The sequence below is a fragment of the Pelecanus crispus genome, chromosome 1 (genome assembly GCF_030463565.1).
Source record: "Pelecanus crispus isolate bPelCri1 chromosome 1, bPelCri1.pri, whole genome shotgun sequence".
In the NCBI taxonomy this organism is placed as follows: domain Eukaryota; kingdom Metazoa; phylum Chordata; class Aves; order Pelecaniformes; family Pelecanidae; genus Pelecanus; species Pelecanus crispus.
In genome coordinates this window covers 59,605,244-59,622,008 of record NC_134643.1, presented here as the reverse complement: position 1 = coordinate 59,622,008, position 16,765 = coordinate 59,605,244, and the positions used below count along the sequence as shown (strand labels likewise).

At 46.4% G+C, this 16,765-nt stretch overlaps 2 protein-coding genes across 4 annotated transcripts; both read right to left on the bottom strand.

Moving 5' to 3' along the window:
* Positions 1-712: 712 nt before the first annotated feature.
* CIMIP4 (ciliary microtubule inner protein 4) lies at positions 713-6,340 on the bottom strand. Its single transcript, XM_075705637.1, has 7 exons — positions 6,332-6,340; positions 5,070-5,084; positions 4,090-4,165; positions 2,798-3,438; positions 2,146-2,293; positions 1,008-1,118; positions 713-798 (listed from the first exon to the last, which is right to left on the bottom strand). The coding sequence occupies exons 1-7, from the start codon at positions 6,338-6,340 to the stop codon at positions 713-715; spliced, it is 1,086 nt and encodes a 361-aa protein (XP_075561752.1).
* Positions 6,341-6,463: 123 nt separating this feature from the next.
* Positions 6,464-16,279, bottom strand: LOC104031996 (thiosulfate sulfurtransferase). 3 transcript variants are annotated; one of them, XM_075707367.1, is made up of 3 exons: positions 15,694-16,279; positions 7,251-7,519; positions 6,464-6,520 (listed from the first exon to the last, which is right to left on the bottom strand). In XM_075707367.1, the coding sequence occupies exons 1-3, from the start codon at positions 16,277-16,279 to the stop codon at positions 6,464-6,466; spliced, it is 912 nt and encodes a 303-aa protein (XP_075563482.1). The 3 variants fall into 3 exon arrangements, with proteins under 3 accessions (XP_075563482.1, XP_075563474.1, XP_009482466.2); XM_075707359.1 differs by lacking the exon at positions 6,464-6,520 and having other exon boundaries at positions 7,221-7,519; positions 15,685-16,279; XM_009484191.2 differs by lacking the exon at positions 6,464-6,520 and having other exon boundaries at positions 7,221-7,519.
* Between the last annotated feature and the right edge of the window lie 486 nt (positions 16,280-16,765).

The following is a 16,765-nucleotide window of genomic DNA, read 5'->3' as shown; positions in this document are numbered from 1 at the left end:
TATGGATTTGTGCTCAGGTTATTGAGTGGACACTGTTTGGTGCCTTTCTGGCAAGAGAGCCTGAATTCACCTCGGAAGCATCAATAGGGAGCCGGTTCTTTGCTTGGTGTGTCTAGCTGCTATGTACATACAGGTCCAAAACTTCCCCGTGTGGGAGTTTTAGAGCCTTCTGTGTGGGGAGAGGTAGGGAGCATCCAGGTCCTTGGGCAACCCTGGTTCATTTCCAGTGCATCCTCTGTACTTCTCTCTGGCCTGCTGGGGCAGCTGTTGAAGTTTCATGAATCTTCTGGCAAACATGAGCTTGCACACACACACACATACACGTGCACACACACACGCACACACACACCCCCACCCTGCCATCACCCTCTTACACCGCTCACAGGTCCTACTCCACCTGATGTGCTCAGCAGATGAATTTCTATATGGCCTCCTCTCACCAACACATCCCTCTGCAAGGGTGTGTGCCTCACACTAATCAGGTCCACCATACCAGTGACCAACAAAGTGATTTTTTTTTTGTATTCACATTCAGATTTATCTTGCATTGCTCTCCCCAAAGACACCCTAATTGAGAGGCGAAGAGAGCACCAGCAACAAATCTGCTGTTGACAACTAGCAAGTAATGGGTTTGTGCTTATATGGAGGTTTATTAGATGGCTGAGGAAATAGATCCCTCGCTGAATGCACTCCATTCCTCAACCTTCATCTTCTAAGGCTTGCCTTTTTTCTTCTCATATTTGTCCTCCAGTGCTTTCTGCAGGTTAAGATTTAAGGCATTTTTCTGATGCCATTTCCCTGTAAAGAAGGCAAATCATAGTTCAGTTACAGCCTCCCTTCTATTGCTATTATCCCTCAAGGATTTTTCTAGCTGTAGAGCTCCTCTCTTGTGAAAATGCCAATTTCTAGTCCCCCCCCATCTTTGCCCAAACCCATCCATTGTCCTCTGCAGAAGCAGCACCCATCTCAGAAATTCAGTAACGTACTTTTCCTGGCAGAAGCCATACCTAGCTCATCAGTCCTCCTTCCATGCCAATTCTTGGGATCCCTGATTGCCTTCTGAATTATATCAGGGGTGTAGGAATCTTTCATCAAGCTTCGGCTCTCCAGTGGGCCACCTGCAAGGAACAGCAAATAAGGAACTGTACACAGAAATCACTCTACTGTAGTCCTGGAACTGAGCAGGTATATAAACTGGGGGCAGGTATATAAACTCAGTATATAAACCGGGGGGGGGGGTTGGCTGGGGAGCAGCAATCACTCCTCGGGAACTGTCTGGGTATTGGCTGGCAGGTGGTGAGCAATTTCATTGTGTGCATCACTTGCTTTGTATATTATTATCATTATTATATTGTTATTATTATCATTACTATTTTTCTTTATTTCAATTATTAAACTGTTCTTATCTCAAACCAGGAGTGTTTCTCACTCTTACTCCTCTGATTCTCTCCCCCACCCCATCGGGGTAGGGGGAGTGAGCGAGCGGCTGCATGGTGCTTAGTTGCTGGCTGGGGCTAAACCACTACAAATACCCAGCAAGGTCTTGTCATGGAATGTACTGTATAAGGAAAAGGAATCTGTCTCATGCTGGTACACAAGAAACTGGAGTCAAAGACAATTATTTCAGAGTTTCTTGGATATGATGGTAACAAGAATGGGATAAATGCTTAGTTCTCACTGTTTTTTAGATGGAGGGATCCAAGGGGACCTTGGGAACAGAGGTTTGGGGAAGACATTTCAGAGCCCCACATATCTAAAGGTCTTGAAAAGAAATAACATCAGTATTGGTAACTGGGGACTGGAGATAACAGGGGACATTGAATTGTAAATGGTATCCATTTGGACAGCTCTGAACATGGAGGACAGGGGTCATGATACATCTTCACTTTTCACACCTTGGGGAAAAAAAGAGTGAAAGAAGAGAAAAGAAAGGGATAGAATACATAGAAAGGGAGGCTCTAGCTTTCATTTCCTCAAACACCACAGCCTGGAAAAGCAATGACCGTGGATAGAAGGAATAAGAGGGGAAAATGAGGGTCACCTACAGTCAGATCTCTACCCAAAGCAGTGTGGCTGCCCTGAGCCTAGGCAAAATGTAGATGGAACCAGCTTGAAGGTCAGGCATAGGTATGTGTGTCCCCTCACCTTGGAAGATATTTGACCTCAGGTTAAAACCCAGCTCATTGTAATCAGCAAAAGTTGTAGAGTTCAGGGAGCTTTTTAGCATTTCAGTACAGCCACTGAGTCTTTTCTGTCCCATGATTAATGCTGCTTTGCACAGAGCTCGCCCTTCCTGAAAACATGAACAACAAGGAACCACTGTCAGTCCATGTTCCCTAAGTGCAGCAAACGCCTGGCATTTCCACCCCTGCACAGGTCTTTGAGCTATGACTAATCCCTGGGACCTGGGTCTGTCCTTGAGTCTCCCTCAGTAGCTTCTGTAGGCATTGTAATTGCATAGAACAACTAGGACTGGTAAAAAAAGAGGGAATTAGAAAGGGATGATGGTGTTGGGCCCTGGACTGGGTCCTGGTACCACATCATTTTACCTTGCTGAGTTGGGACTCTGCCTGGCTACAGGAACCTTATAAATGAAAGGGGCATGAAAAAAACAAAATTAAAGAGATGGAAAGGCTGTCTGCAGAATGTGTCACTGCATCTTAGTGTGAAGCCCAAATCCATCCCTCTACGTGTCTTCTAGAAACTGTTAATATCCTACCCACTCAGCCCACTGCTACACCATAAAACCAGCCTTCAACCTGCCACAAAGCAGACATGAAATGGCTTCTTCCGATACCTCATAATTGCTGGTAAGTTCATCCACACTGGCAAATTTGTATTTGCTGTTAGCATGGATCAAGCTGTTTCTCTTCTCCAGAAGCTTCCATTCTGCTTTTGTATCTGGATCTAATGATGTTAAGGACTCTTTGGCACTTAATCTGTGGCAGGTCTCCTTGGCTTTTTCATAGCTGGCTTTGATGGTCTTCTGGGAAGATCTAGGCCCTCTAGACCCCAGTGTTTCTTGCTGGCCTGCTACTGGTTCTTTGGCATTTGAGATGGATTTGGTGCCCCCTGCCTCTCTCTGCCTGGATATTGCAGGCAGGTGGTAAGTGCTGTTCCTCCCTCTTAGTTCATGCTCCACAGCTGGGTCTTTGGTGGCAGAAGTATCTTCTCTTTCCTCTTCAAGTCTTCTTGAATGAAGACCCTGCGTGGAGGGAGTTTTGGCCTGGAGACTCCGTTTGCTCTGTCTTTTACTCTGAACACACTTTGCAGGAGATGCCTGGGATTTAATAGATGTGGAGTTCTTTGCTGTTCCCTGAGCCACTGGGCCCTTGGAGATCTTCCAGGAGGCTCTGCTGGAGCTCCTTTGGGATGTTCTCTGTCTGCTGGGACATAAGCCTTCTGGAAGATGCTCCTTTTTCCCTTCCTCAGGTTCCACTTAGAGACAAAAAAAAAATAGCTCAATGAATTTGATATTGTTTTGATGATAGGTGGTACTGTAAATGGAGCTGGGAATAACTGGGCATGTCATTGTGTCATTGTCAGACAACAAAAGAAACAGTAAAGGTCTCAAAGAGGGAAAGAAAGGAGAAAAAACAACAACCTAGCAGCATTATACCAATCTTCCTGCTGAACCAGGTGAAGGTTCCTGAGGAGTCTTTGAGATGAACATGCACAGAAGTGTGGAAGTAAAAATCTTGTGGTCAAACATGTACACAAAGGTCTGTGTTTTCTTATGTGTAGGGGTCCCTCCAGCCCATGATCACTCTCAGACTCATCAACATGCACTTATAGTCTCTGTGGCTCATTGGTGTTTGCTGATGAGTTTACAGCACAGCAGTGGTTTATTGCGCTTGTGCAGAGAGGTAGTGAGACAAGTCCACCAGCGGAAGAAGACACCCCTGAGGAGGGGGGATTTTAACCCATCAGTCCATCACACATGGGATCCCTGTCCTAGTAGTTTTCACTCACAGAGGCACATGCAAATCTGCATGGCATGAAGGGAGGGAGGGAACGACACACAGCCTCACAAACTGTACTGCAAAGCAAGCTCTGTAGGAGGGACAGCTTCTCCGCCATCTTGCTTACCTGAAGTACTGTTGGCCAGCACAGAGTCACTTTCTGCCACATCAGGTGTAGGGGAAGCTGGAAACTCTACCACACCCTTGGAAGGGAAACAAAGGCTGTGACTGGCTCAGAGACAGGAAAGAAGGGGATGGTGGCCCTGCTCATCTTTAGATGACATAGATTATTCTCACTCAAATGTACTATACTCCTTCTCAGATCAACATAGAGCTCTTCCTACCTGCCTGCATGGTTGGTCCTACACCCATGATCCTCTCAGATTAAAAAAGCACAGAAATCCTGCAGGATTTCACATTAACAGCTCACATGGGACAGCCTGCTTAGGACATGCCCAGTGCCTCTGGGGAACACTGAGCTGAAAGAGTTTTCACAGGCAGTGGTGCAAACAGAAGCCAAAATGGAAAAAAAAAAAAAAAAAAAATCAGTGAAAATGTCATTTTTTATCCTGAAGCACCTAGAGATGTCAGACCTGTCAAGTGCTGTACAATTACAATGTTTCCCTCCTTTGGTGCATTAAAGTAAGGCCAGAAAAATGGGGAGAGGAGTTGATAAACATAAAATGCCTGTGCAGTGCTGGCTATGCAGAGGAAGAGGGGCTGGAGACAGGGCTTCTTCCCTGATTCTGGCACAGACTATCCCCTGTTTTGTTTTGCTAGTCCTGCTGATGTGATTGATCCAACACCCGGCCTTTGCAAACTGCCTCCTGCACTAGGAGGAAGCGCATGTCTTTCCTGCAGAGGGAACGTCTGTGTAACCCTCAGTCGTGTCCTGCTGATGGCCTGTGTTCTTCATCCCAGCAGGACCCTACAGGCTTAGCCCATGTGAAACCTGTGACAGGTTACAACTGAAGCCATGGCCCACAGTGGTGAATATGGTAATTGTGAGCCTGCTGGCACTAGCAGCAGTACAAATGGGATCTGGATCAGGTAGGGATATATGTTTGCGTTTATCAAATTAGCTCATGACATGACATCTATGCTTACCTTCTGCTCTTGAGGCTAGTTATTGGAATGAAGACATGACTGCCAATGGAGCAGGAAGCCTACTGCTTCAACATTAACTCACCAGGGCTGACTTGAACCAGCAGCTTGTGTTTTACCCTGTGCCAGTACTTTGCAGCCGCATGTCTGATACAATATTGGGGTCCTGAAGCTGAAGTTACTGTATCAACCAGACTCCAGGAGTCGGTGCTATGTGCTCTGCAAATGTATCAAGAGACAGAACCTCTCCCACAAAAAGAACAGGGCCACAAGAAATGAAGAGAGGAAGCCAGTCCTGGCTCACAGGGCAGGATCTGCTTCTTTTCTGTATTGCTGTTCATTCTTTTTAATGAAGAGCCAAACATTTACACATGATCAAAGTGCAAGAATCTGTGTTGCTAAATAAACTCCTGTGTTAACTCCACCTCCTACTTAAAACAAAGCCATGTCTGTTTGTTATTATTACTATATTCAGTGGAAAGAATTTTCCAGTCTGCTGTTGTAGAAATTCCTCCTCTCCCATTTCTTCCCACGAAGCAGGATTTCTGTGTAATGAGGCAATGTGCTCATTTCCCAGATCTTGTTCACTGTTAACTTCCATTTCCCCGATTCCTCCTGGACAAAATGACGCCGAAGCATGCAACTGTTCCTAATTTGTAGTTTGTAACTGTATATGATGTTATTGCTTATTGTTCATTTTACTTCTGAGCCTGAAGGTCCAAACTCAAAGCACTACTCTTAGACTCCTACATCTTGGTGCCAAGACTTTAAGGCCATTTGACAATCCTCCTGGATAACAGAAGCCACAGAATTAACATCTACTCATTCCTTTGCTAAGCCAATTCTGTGAGGGACAACAGACAATATACCAGAAAAGACATATCTTGATCAAAGAGCTAAAAGTGATTAAACTTGATCTTTCTGAATTAAAAAAAACAAAAAACCTATGTTCAGTATAGCCTAATACCAAGACTTTCCTGACATGCAGCCATGGAGGGAGCTGTCTTTCCCAGGTGGAAAATTAACCTCCTCAGGCAGATGTAGGAATTGGTATGCCATTCTCACCAGCCACCAGATGTGGTCAAGAATGGTTTCTTATGCCTTCCACATCTGGCTGGGCCTCCAAAATATGAGGAGATTTCAGTGACTTTCCAGACCTGAGAAGCCCCATGGGTATCAAAATGACATCGGATCTTTTACCTTTTTTTTTAAAAAAAAAAAAAAAAAGAAAAGATCCCAGGATTTAACAAGAGGCGAAGCCTTACCTGGTCCATGATCCCTGATGTGGTGCCACAGTGATTCGTACAAGCAGGTAGGTCCTGCTGAAGTCCAGGTATGGAGGTGGGATGAAGGCTGAAGAGCAGAGACGGCTGCTAGGGAACAATCCCTCCCTCTATCTATGAGCTGGAGTCTCCATGAGAACCAGAAGAAACATGGCAGAGATTAGGGTCACCCTTGCTGACTGAATAAACAAACAAGGAGGAGGATAAAAGGCTCATGTCTCATGAAACACCCATGCCCAGAAGTTCTCATGACATACATAGGGCTTCTTGGAGACTTTCGTAACACAGTCACAATAATCAACAAGACTGTCTTTCAGCAGAACTGGATCTTCTAGCATCTCCAAATGCTTCACATGAGCTCACTGACTCCCATCAGAGAAGAAGAGGAAGGTGCCCCTGTTTTCCATATTAGAAAAGGGGAGACGGTGGCCTGTCAAAAGGTCTTATATTGAGTCAATGACAGAACCACAGCTTGGCCCTCCTGTATCCAGCACCCCGTGCTATATTTTAGCCCTGCACTTTTCCTCCATTCTGCTCCAGCATGGACCTGAGTTCTCACCAGGCCATCGGAATTTCAGCAAATTTCCAGGGAAGAGTGCAACTCTCCATGTTGCAAAGCTGCTTTTCCCACCCAGCACAAGCAGGTTACAGGCAACAGAGAATTAGAAATACTCATAGATGCATCATCTTAGAAGTCTATTTTATTCATTGTGAGAAACCGAAAGATCGATAGGAATCTACTGATCATTCTTAGACAAACTGGCAAAATATAAATCAACATGGTTTTTCTTTACTTCCACCTTCTCCCTTTCCCTGTACCCTGGGCTGCAGACAGCTGCTAGATCTCATTGTCCAAGAAACAACTCTCCCTCTAGGCCTTGTTGCGCTTCATCTCAGAGACCTTGTAGCGAGGTGGGGCACGGCGGAACCACTCTAACCAGGAACCATCATAAACAGCCACATCACGCTTGCCACACAGGTAGGCTGCCAAGGCAATGTGACATGCTGTGACACCTTTGCGGCATGTGGCTGTCAGTGGCTTTGAGAGATCCACTTTCTTCTCACGGAATATTTGTTGGATCTCCTCAATACTCTTCTCATGGCCAGTTTCTGTTAGGAATGAATGGAAGGGTATGTTCACAGCACCAGGGATGTGACCAGATTCCAGCCCTGCAAGAATGAACAAAAAAAGGAAACATGAGCAAGGAGACATTAATGTAGGTGATGAAAGACACCTACAAAAGAGACATTAAAGAGACATCATTGCAGATACTCCCACTCTCTCCAAGATACCCATTTGTTTCAGGTGATGATGAAGATGCCAAGTGGTATGGGGCTTTGCAGGAGGAGGACAAAGATTATTCAACTTTGCTGAAGTCAAAACTTCCAGAATATTTAGCAAACTATTTTCTCCCTGAAAGCAATGAGAGGCAGGAATCTGAAGAAGCCCTAGATGTGACAAGAATCAAAGAATCACCAAAGAAATGATCCTAACAAAGGCATTAAGGGGATCTGTGTAAAGAGAAAGGCAGCAGTGCATTTCTGACCTTCCCTAAGTATGTCAGCGGTCTGTACTGACACAGCTTTCAGAAGCAGAAGTGTGGCTTGTATGTGGAATTTGTGAAAGTAGTGATCTGTTCACAGTTTGTTCCTGTGTCACCTTAAAATCATATATCAGAAAGGTAAAGCAACCTTAAAGTCAGCCACATTACTGCTGAGGCAGCTATCCTGGGGCAATGGGGTCAGAGAAGTGAGAAGTTAGATTTTGTGTCACTTTTTTCCACTCCATGGAAGAAATCAGTATGGGTTCTGTTTTTCTACTGGTAAAAGTGACCACTTGAGGTTAAGCTGAAAGTTGCATCTCAAGAACAAGGTCTTTAGAGAGAAGCATATATAAAAATATGATGGATAAGATTTTTATCACGCCCTTGAAAATCAAACTCTGTCACTATAAGCTTAATCAAAGTCCATTACACTCAATGACTCTGAGAGGCTTTGGATCAAGCCTCATTGGAGCAGGAAACACTATATATTACATTGAAAATGCATTTAAGGGAATGGTTCCTTGCTAGATTTGAACTTCTAATAAGACAGCCCTGGGAAAGTCACATAAATAGTAATCTGTTTCACTTGACAGCTTTCCACTTGCCTAAGTCATCAGGGTAACTGGTCTCAGGAGATGGGAAAGACTGGGGCAGGGAACCTGTGTTGCAGTCAAATGATTAAAGTATACCTAGTCAGAGACTGACATCACACATCATAACAACACCGCAGTTTCATCACTCATGCAGAGTGATGTCATGACATGATCAGATATGTCATAAGGGGAAAACAGGGTTTTGGCAGGATATTGAGGACTGGATTTTTGCTCTGCTGGACAAAGAGAGCGAGCCTAAAGACAACCAAAGCTGCCCTGAGTCAGCTTCACAAGATCTCACCCTGTTCCAGATGGACTGTCTTTGTCTCTTCATTCATCCTCCCTGAGTGCCCTAGAAATCTAGCATTGTTGTCTACTAGTCATCTCATGCATCCTTCAGAAGTGTTTAGCTTTACAGGGAGAAGTCAGGAAAAAAACTGCTGACTTCTGGAGGGACTAACATTTAAAAAGAAAAAAAAAGACAGTGTTTTGGACTGATGCTTTCACCACATTTTTTCCAGTTCCAGAAAACAACAGTTCATCACTTCAGTACACAGAGAACTGCAAAACCCACACTCATTAATATAGTGTCTGTATGACAGGGGAAATAAAATAATACAAAAAATGAGAATGAGAAAACCTTGTTTGCAGTTCTCAGACTGAAGAGCTTCTTACTGGAGAGAGTTATCTGCCTGAGTTAGGCTACTGCCTTCCCACAGAGTCAACGGTCCTGACCCTGTCCTTTGGCAAGGGATTTCTGTAAGGTTCTGCTGCAGTACTGGGGATCACTCCAATACAGACAAGTCTGTGAGCTGCAGAGCAGCAGTCTCACACCATCCTAGGGCACTGGGAAGTGTACTGAGATCAAGACGTCCTGGGGGCTGAACTAGAAGGGCCAGCTCTTGTTCAAAGAAGCTTGCTGGGCCACCCATTCAGTTCTTAGGTGCCTCAAGCCCCATGGTCATGATCGCTTTTCTAGACTGTTCACACATCTTAAAATAGGTAGGTTTGTACCCCTCTCTTATTGAAGACTGCCATGACATACACTCACCACCCTTAAACAACTCTTCAGTTAGGACCTGAGCAGGTCTGAAAAGAACAGTCTCATTTTAGAGCATTTTTGACTCTGATCTATAGGGATACTTCCTCACTCCAGAGATTCAAAAGTCTGTTGGGAGTCATGAACCAGTGCTTGCACTCGCATTGCACTCTGCGAGTGAAAGGTGGGGAATTCTGTAGAAACTTCATTTACTCATGTATGTGGGTGTTCAGCTGAAAGAAAGAGCTGACATTGCACAACCACAATCCCTTGGACTGCTTAAGAAGCACCCTTGAGTGGTTGAGGAAGTTTTATCAGCTCGCTCTCTGCTAGGACAAGAACAGAGAAACACAGGACTGGAAAGCAAGGCTGGATGCAGCTGGGATCTGAAAAGGGGAGAGGATAAATCTGCTCCTGCCTCATATGACACGGAGCATACTCCACGCCAGATTCATGCAGTCACCCTTAGAAACTCCAGGAATGAAGCCTAGGATTACAGAGCCTGGCTCCCAGCTACTACAGTGATCACTTTATAGGCTCCCTCTCATAAAAGCATCCATCTCAGAACCAATTTGGATTCTTGCCATGAAACTTCCTGCTGAGGCACCTCCTTGCTCATGCGAGGAAGAATATTCATTTCCAACGTTAAATTCATCACGGTCAGTCCATACACCATTTATCCTTGAGCTAACATTGCCCTGCAGCTGAAATATTTCTGCTATTGCTCCAACATACTGACAGCAAGCACTCAGCACTCCCAACAGCCTCATGCCCTTAGCCTAAACCCAGTAAGGGCTCATTAGATACACTTTGCACTGCCTTAGCCACCCTGGAAACAGTTCCAGGTGACCACCAGGCTTCTGGATAAGGAATTGGCATTTCCTAGCATCTCGATTGCTAGACAGAAGCTTAATAATTGCTGTTGTCAAGACCAAATCACATCTGAGGTTCTTGCACCCAACTAATTCATCCAAGTCTTATCCTCTTCAATTGCTTCCAAATGTGGGTCTTCAGCTTGTAAGAGAAACACAAGCAGTTAAGTGTTTTGGGCTTGCTCCCTGTAGCATTGTATTTCCTGTCACTTCTATCACTGCAGGTGGTACCTCACATAATACTCTGCAGGTGATCATTTAAACCTTCCCAAGGCTGTGCCAGCAGCACATTTTAGTAGCAACTCCCTATATTCAGTGCTTCAATGATCATAAAAATATGAAGTAAACATAGAACTATAATGATGGGACCACGCTACCAACTTCCAGCCCCACAGATTTGCTTTCAGCACAAGTTATTTTTATCTCCCTTTCAGTTTCTTGGACACCTAACAGTACTTGTGCTATCTGCCCTCTTCTCACATTGAACTAATAATTGCCCCTCTAATATTATGTCCAAAGTATTAATGAAGTCCAAATGGAACAAGTCTACCTCATAGGTGCTTCCAATGGCTGGAAGAAAAGATCAGACATAACTTCCAGGCGTGCATGTTCCCATTTCTCTTATCTGGCAAACCAATTCTGTTGGCAAGGAAATAGAGCCCTTAGCTGCAGTGCAAGTTTACCAAGGCATTTTATTCAATTTTGCCTTCATTTCAAATAATTTTTCTTGAAGTTTTCTGAAAGCCTTCCAGTCTATCCATGTTATGATAAGAGATCAACAGCTGCCTAGATTGTGCTGTACCTCCTATCCTAAATAAAAATACAAACTTTGCTAGTGTTTCTGTCCTACAGAACCATGCTCTGATTAAATTTATTAAATCCTTGCCTCATGGACTTACAATGTCACATGACTGATTTTTGACACGTATTTGGGATGGAAATCATCTGCCTCACAGATTTGAGCACATGGGTATCTTTTGGTTACACTCCCTGTTTAGAAATGATCATTTCCGCTTCTTTCCCCTTCTTCTTGCTACCCCTCCCTCTACTTTGTAGACTTATCCTCAAGAGGAAAAAAAAAAACCCAAAACAACCCAGTAGCACAGACCCAGTATAATTCTGAGGCTGTACACAAATAATCTTTCATCTGGAACCCCTGCTAACTGCATAGCAACCCTATTTACGCTTTCTCTCCTTGTTCTCTTTTTATTCACTTTGCTCCAGCAGTTTTTGTTATTTGTTTTAATTCCTTTTGCCAAGTCTCACTCAGCTTGGCTTCTGGCAATCCTCCCTCACAATTTGTAACCTGTAATATGTTATCTTCTTCACTGCTTAATCCCCTTTTCCACATCTGTTAAGATTCTCTGCTTAAATATATATTTTTGTGCTGGCTATTTATCTAGCTAAGACTACAGCCCCTTCTCTCTAGCCTTTCCCTTTGCAATGAAAGCTCCAGGTGGAATTTCTTAATGTCAAAAAGATAAAAGATGTGCCTTCCCCACATTTAACTCCCTGTGGTCTTGGAGCTGGCTGGCTGCAGATAGTGGTTCCTTTCCAAATGCCTTCTCTGTTGCCTCCTTTCTTCTTTTTCTCTTCCATTCAAATTGTATGCCTCGGAAGGGACCATTAGTGATCTCACCTAACCTACTGTGAACTCATTGGAAGGAACACTTTAAGCTTGCTCCTGGCCAGCTCCCTGAGAGTCCTCACAGGCAGATCAATAGGCCTTTGCCACCAATGTCAAAATACTGTGTGCATACACAGCCAGAAGAGTCTAAGAACCTGCAGGGCCATGACGCTAATTCTGGCAGCTGACGTTTGTCAACCTCGTCATATGAATGGACAGCTTTGGATTGTACGTTCCTGTGGGTTGAAACAGACTTTATCAAAGTCTTTCACTCTCCATGTTGTGCCTTCAGTATTACTTCACGGTCAAAGTAGAGCCAGCCCACTCCCAGCTGCAGACTCCACTTGGAGAAGAGAGGGAAGAAGCAGCAACACTTCATTCTCACTCCCACTGCCACTGAACACTCAAGCTGAGCAAAAGCTTTGTTTGGGGCAGGGAGGACCGAGACCTGGGAAAATGGGCAAAACCTCAAGAATTGTCTATGTGCAAGGGAGACAAGGACTACCCAAGGGCTGAGAATGAGAAAAAGAAGTCAGAAGCTCATAAAATGACTTTGGGTTTGCTTTCTTTTTTAGATGATGGATTTCTTGCCTAGCAACTTTCCCCTCTTTTCTCAGGAGTCTGTAAAAGAATTCAGAAATTTGCAACTTTTCTGTATGCACTTGTTCAGCTATAATTCCTGTTCCTCAGTTTTCAGTGCCCAATACTCTGAGAGAGTCAGCACTGGCAACTATCATGTAATTATTTTTATCATGTGCCCCTGGATTGCCTGGGATTGTCTCAGGTCAGGCTGGTTCCATAGACCTGCACCCTACATCGCCTGAGTAAGCAGGCCCTTGCAGAACCTGGCTAGGCCATTGCTGAATCACAGCTAGTGAGCAGGCCTGAGTTGCTAGTTCCTCCAGAAACACAGCACTGTGCAGGGATGCCTTTAAACACTCAGCACATAGGTCAGGGCTGCACATCTGATGGGCTTATGCTGCCCACCATGCATGAACATCCAAGCTTTTTCATCCAAAGCAATACCTGCATTTAAGACCTATGAGACCTAGCTTATAGAAATGTTGTCTGTTTTTCTCCACCCTGGCAAACTGGGTAAACCTCTCCCAGGAACTAAAAATTAGCCATGTATCATGGCTTATCTTAAATGCTACAGAGGTCTAAATCCCAGTAAAGTAGCTGCTGCATAAAAATAAAACAGGGACACTAATTCTTACCACAAGAAACCGAAAAACTAAAGAGGCAAAAGAGTCAGCTGAAATTAGCCTCTTCTAGAGATGGAGTTCATGGAACTGGAGAGATTAATTGACTTAATTAGGAAGTCAAGAGCTGAGGCAATAATTAAACTGAAATCACCTGAGAATGCAGCAAGTTCCTTAACCTCAAGACCATTCTTCTTCTCTAAATTACAGGCAACGTTTCTCCTCCCTGATTGGATGACCCCTGTAATTAATTAGCATTGATTTCAAATTGCTCTTTAGGTGCAAGTGTTGCCTTTTACCTACTGCTGGCTGTAGCGCAGCTACTGGCTAGCTTGGTTCAGAAGGCTGTCAAGCTCCTGTGGAAATGAGCAGCTGCAGTTGGAGTGCTTATCCTGCTGGATCTGCTGTGGGAAGCAAATCTGGACCACCACAAATAAACTGTTCCATGCTGACTCATTTAAAAGGAAAAAATCTGTTTTCAAGATGTTGTAAGGGGCTGTGGTATTTGTCACCTGATGACCACTCCCATTTTAAGGGAAAGAGAACGCAAAATCCACCAGCTCCCAGTGAGGAGCATTTTGTTCACGTCTTGAGGTTAAAATTCATCCTTCACTTTGGTGGGCTGCACTTGGCAAAGAAACAGAATGAGCGATAAGCCTAACTTCCCCTCTCTCCCTGCAACAGTCTCTCCTCTGTCACTCCTATTACCTCGCTCACCTTCTGCATTGCCTTGCACAGGTCAAGTGTGTTTGGGAGGGATCACTGTAGGCACTTATGCAACCCACGTGTACAGAACCATTTACAGCCAAACGCTCCTGAGGTTCAGACGCGGGAATTTATTTCAGGACACAGTGTCACACTCAATGGCCGTACAGCAGCACACACACAAGAAAACAGCCAGAACAAAATGACAACCCGCAAGGCAGCAGCGCAGCACTGTCTCAGGACCGCAGAAGCCTGCTGCACACCTGCTCCTGTGGCGTGGAGCTTGACTCAGACCCAACAACTGTTGCTTGAGCTTTTCTGTGCTGTTTTTGAAACTCTGCATTTCTTTTTAAACCATTTCTGTGATTCTCTATTGGAGGAGAGGTTATTCTGGGATATAGCAAGGCTTAAATTACACAGTAAGGGCCTTCTTTAAGAAGCAACTTGAACTTCATTCCAGGCACATTGCTGTACTAGCTGTCCCCATTGCACAGGACTTCTCCCAGCCCTCCTGCTTGCGTGTCCAGTGTTTGACCAAGGTAACAAAATCAATTTTTGTTCCTGTTACTTGGGGCATCCAAAAGAGAGAGGCTGACAGCCCACACATTCAGGAAGGGTTTGGGGCTTTTCTTACTTAAGCTTATGTCCTGGTTTCGGCTGAGATAGAGGTAATTTTCTTCCTAGTAGCAGGCATAGTGCTGTGTTTTGGATTTAGTAGGAGAAGAATGTTGTTAACACACTGACGTTTTTAGTTGTTGCTAAGTGTTCTAACGCTAGTCAAGGACTTTTCAGCTTCCCATGCTCTGCCAGGTGCACAAGAAACTGGGAGGGGGCACAGCCAGAATAGTTGATCCAAACTGACCAAAGGGCTATTCCATACCATATGACGTCATGCTCAGTATAGAAACTGGGCGGGGGTTGGCTGGGGAGCAGCAATCGCTCCTCGGGAACTGTCTGAGTATTGGCTGGCAGGTGGTGAGCAATTTCATTGTGTGCATCACTTGCTTTGTATATTATTATTGTTATTATCATTATAATATTGTTATTATTATCATTACTGGTTTACTTTATTTCAATTATTAAACTGTTCTTATCTCAACCCAGGAGTGTTTCTCACTCTTACGCCTCTGATTCTCTCCCCCACCCCATCGGGGTAGGGGGAATGAGCGAGTGGCTGCATGGTGCTTAGTTGCTGGCTGGGGCTAAACCACGACAGCTTGTTAGAGTTAATGGCAGAGAGCAAAAGGACAAGGATCAGCTCAAGCAAGTTCTCTATTTGCTGGGAACCAGAGCAAGAAGGAAAATGTCCCTTGGGTTACTGTATTGCCTAAAATCTGGGCTTTTGCTGGTGCATTCATTATGGTGAGAGGTGCCTGTATGAATACTGATAGCTTGTGCACGTCTGCTAGTGTTAGATAGGACCCTGAACAAACCCCTGGGAGCTCTCACCTCCCGTGTTTGCATTCTGATTAACTTCTGCAGGGTGTGGGATGGGGGATCCCAGAGCCAAACGACTGCAGACCTTTTCTGCTATTTCGTCCTGCACCTTTACAACCAACTACAAGAAAAGCATTCTGTGAGGGCACTCGGATCCAAATGCTCAACTGTGGATCCCTTAAGGTAAATCAACGAGTTAGGCTGAGGCATGCCTGTGCATTAGGAAAATCTGCTCACTGGCTTGAAGCAGTTGTTACGCCTGGACTAGTATCAACACTCATCCCACTGTGGTGCAGGGGGCAGGTGCTGTTCCCACCTCCATTACCTTGGTCCAGCTCAGTTCCCCGGAACAGTCCCTCGGGGCGGGAATCCACCACCTGGAAGCGCAGGGACCCCACGTTCTGTATCATCTCCTCGAAGGTCTTCACCAGGGCCGTGTTCAGCTTGGCCTTAAAGACGGCTGGGGCGGGCTGGCTGACCTCTGCCGTGACAGGGTGGCCCTCCCTCACCCAGTTCTTGAAGCCGCCGTTCAGCACGGAGACCTCCTTGTGCCCAAAGGCCCGGAACATCCACCAGGCACGGGGGGCGTAGAAGGTGCCCAGCTCGTCCCCGTCGTACACCACCACGTGGGTGTCGTTGCTGACCCCCAGGCGCCCCACGTAGTCAGCAAAGTGGGCCTCGCTGGGCAGCATGAACTCATAGGGGGAGGACTGGTCCCGGCACTCCTCGATGTCGAAGAAGGATGCCCCGGGGATGTGCCTCTCCTTGAACTCCTGCCGGGCGTTTCGCTTCTCCGGCGGGTACCAGGAGGCATCCAGTACCCGCAGGCTCGTCCCCACCCGCCCGGCCCGCACGGCCTCCGAGAGCCATTTGGCGGTAACCAGCGCCCTGCTGAGCACCCTCGACGCCATCTCGGAGGGCCGAGGCCGGGAGGGGGCGCCGCCGGCGGGGACACAGGCACACACACACAAAATGGCGGCGGCGGGGGGACGCGGGCCGGGAGGTGCGGCCGAGGGGGCGGTGCGGGGCGGGCGGCACCGCCCGGGACCGGCCCGCTGGCAGGGACCCGGCTCCCGCCCCTCGGTGGCGGCCATGGCTGGCGGGGAGTGAGGGCGGGTGCTGCTCGGCTGAGACCCAGCACGGAGGTACGGGGCGGCGCGGCGGGAATCGCGGCCCTGCCGCCGCCGGGGCTGGGGGTGTCCGGGGCGGGGGTCCAGCCTGCCTGAGGGGAGTCAGGGCCCTGGTAAGGCCTCGGCTGGAGATGGGCTCCGAGGCGGTGAGAGCGGTGGGGCAGAGCCCTCCCCCTCGTCGTGGGGCCGTGCCTCACCGGGGGGTGCTCGGGGGCCTCCGCTCAGGGTCCCTGGGGCTGCCCCGCTCCCCTCTTGCTGCTGTCAGCG

Coding starts and splice junctions, on each gene's coding strand:
- CIMIP4 (XM_075705637.1), bottom strand. Junction 1,119..2,145: donor GAGGTCAAATATCTTCCAAG/GTGAGGGGACAC, acceptor TGTTCCTTGCAG/GTGGCCCACTGGAGAGCCGA. Junction 799..1,007: donor AAGGAGGACTGATGAGCTAG/GTATGGCTTCTG, acceptor CCTTCTTTACAG/GGAAATGGCATCAGAAAAAT.
- LOC104031996 (XM_075707367.1), bottom strand. CDS start 16,279: ATGGCGTCGAGGGTGCTCAGCAGGGCGCTGGTTACCGCCAAATGGCTC. Junction 7,520..15,693: donor GGGAACTGAGCTGGACCAAG/GTAATGGAGGTG, acceptor TCATTCTTGCAG/GGCTGGAATCTGGTCACATC. Junction 6,521..7,250: donor GTGCCCCACCTCGCTACAAG/GTCTCTGAGATG, acceptor TCAGTCAGCAAG/GGTGACCCTAATCTCTGCCA.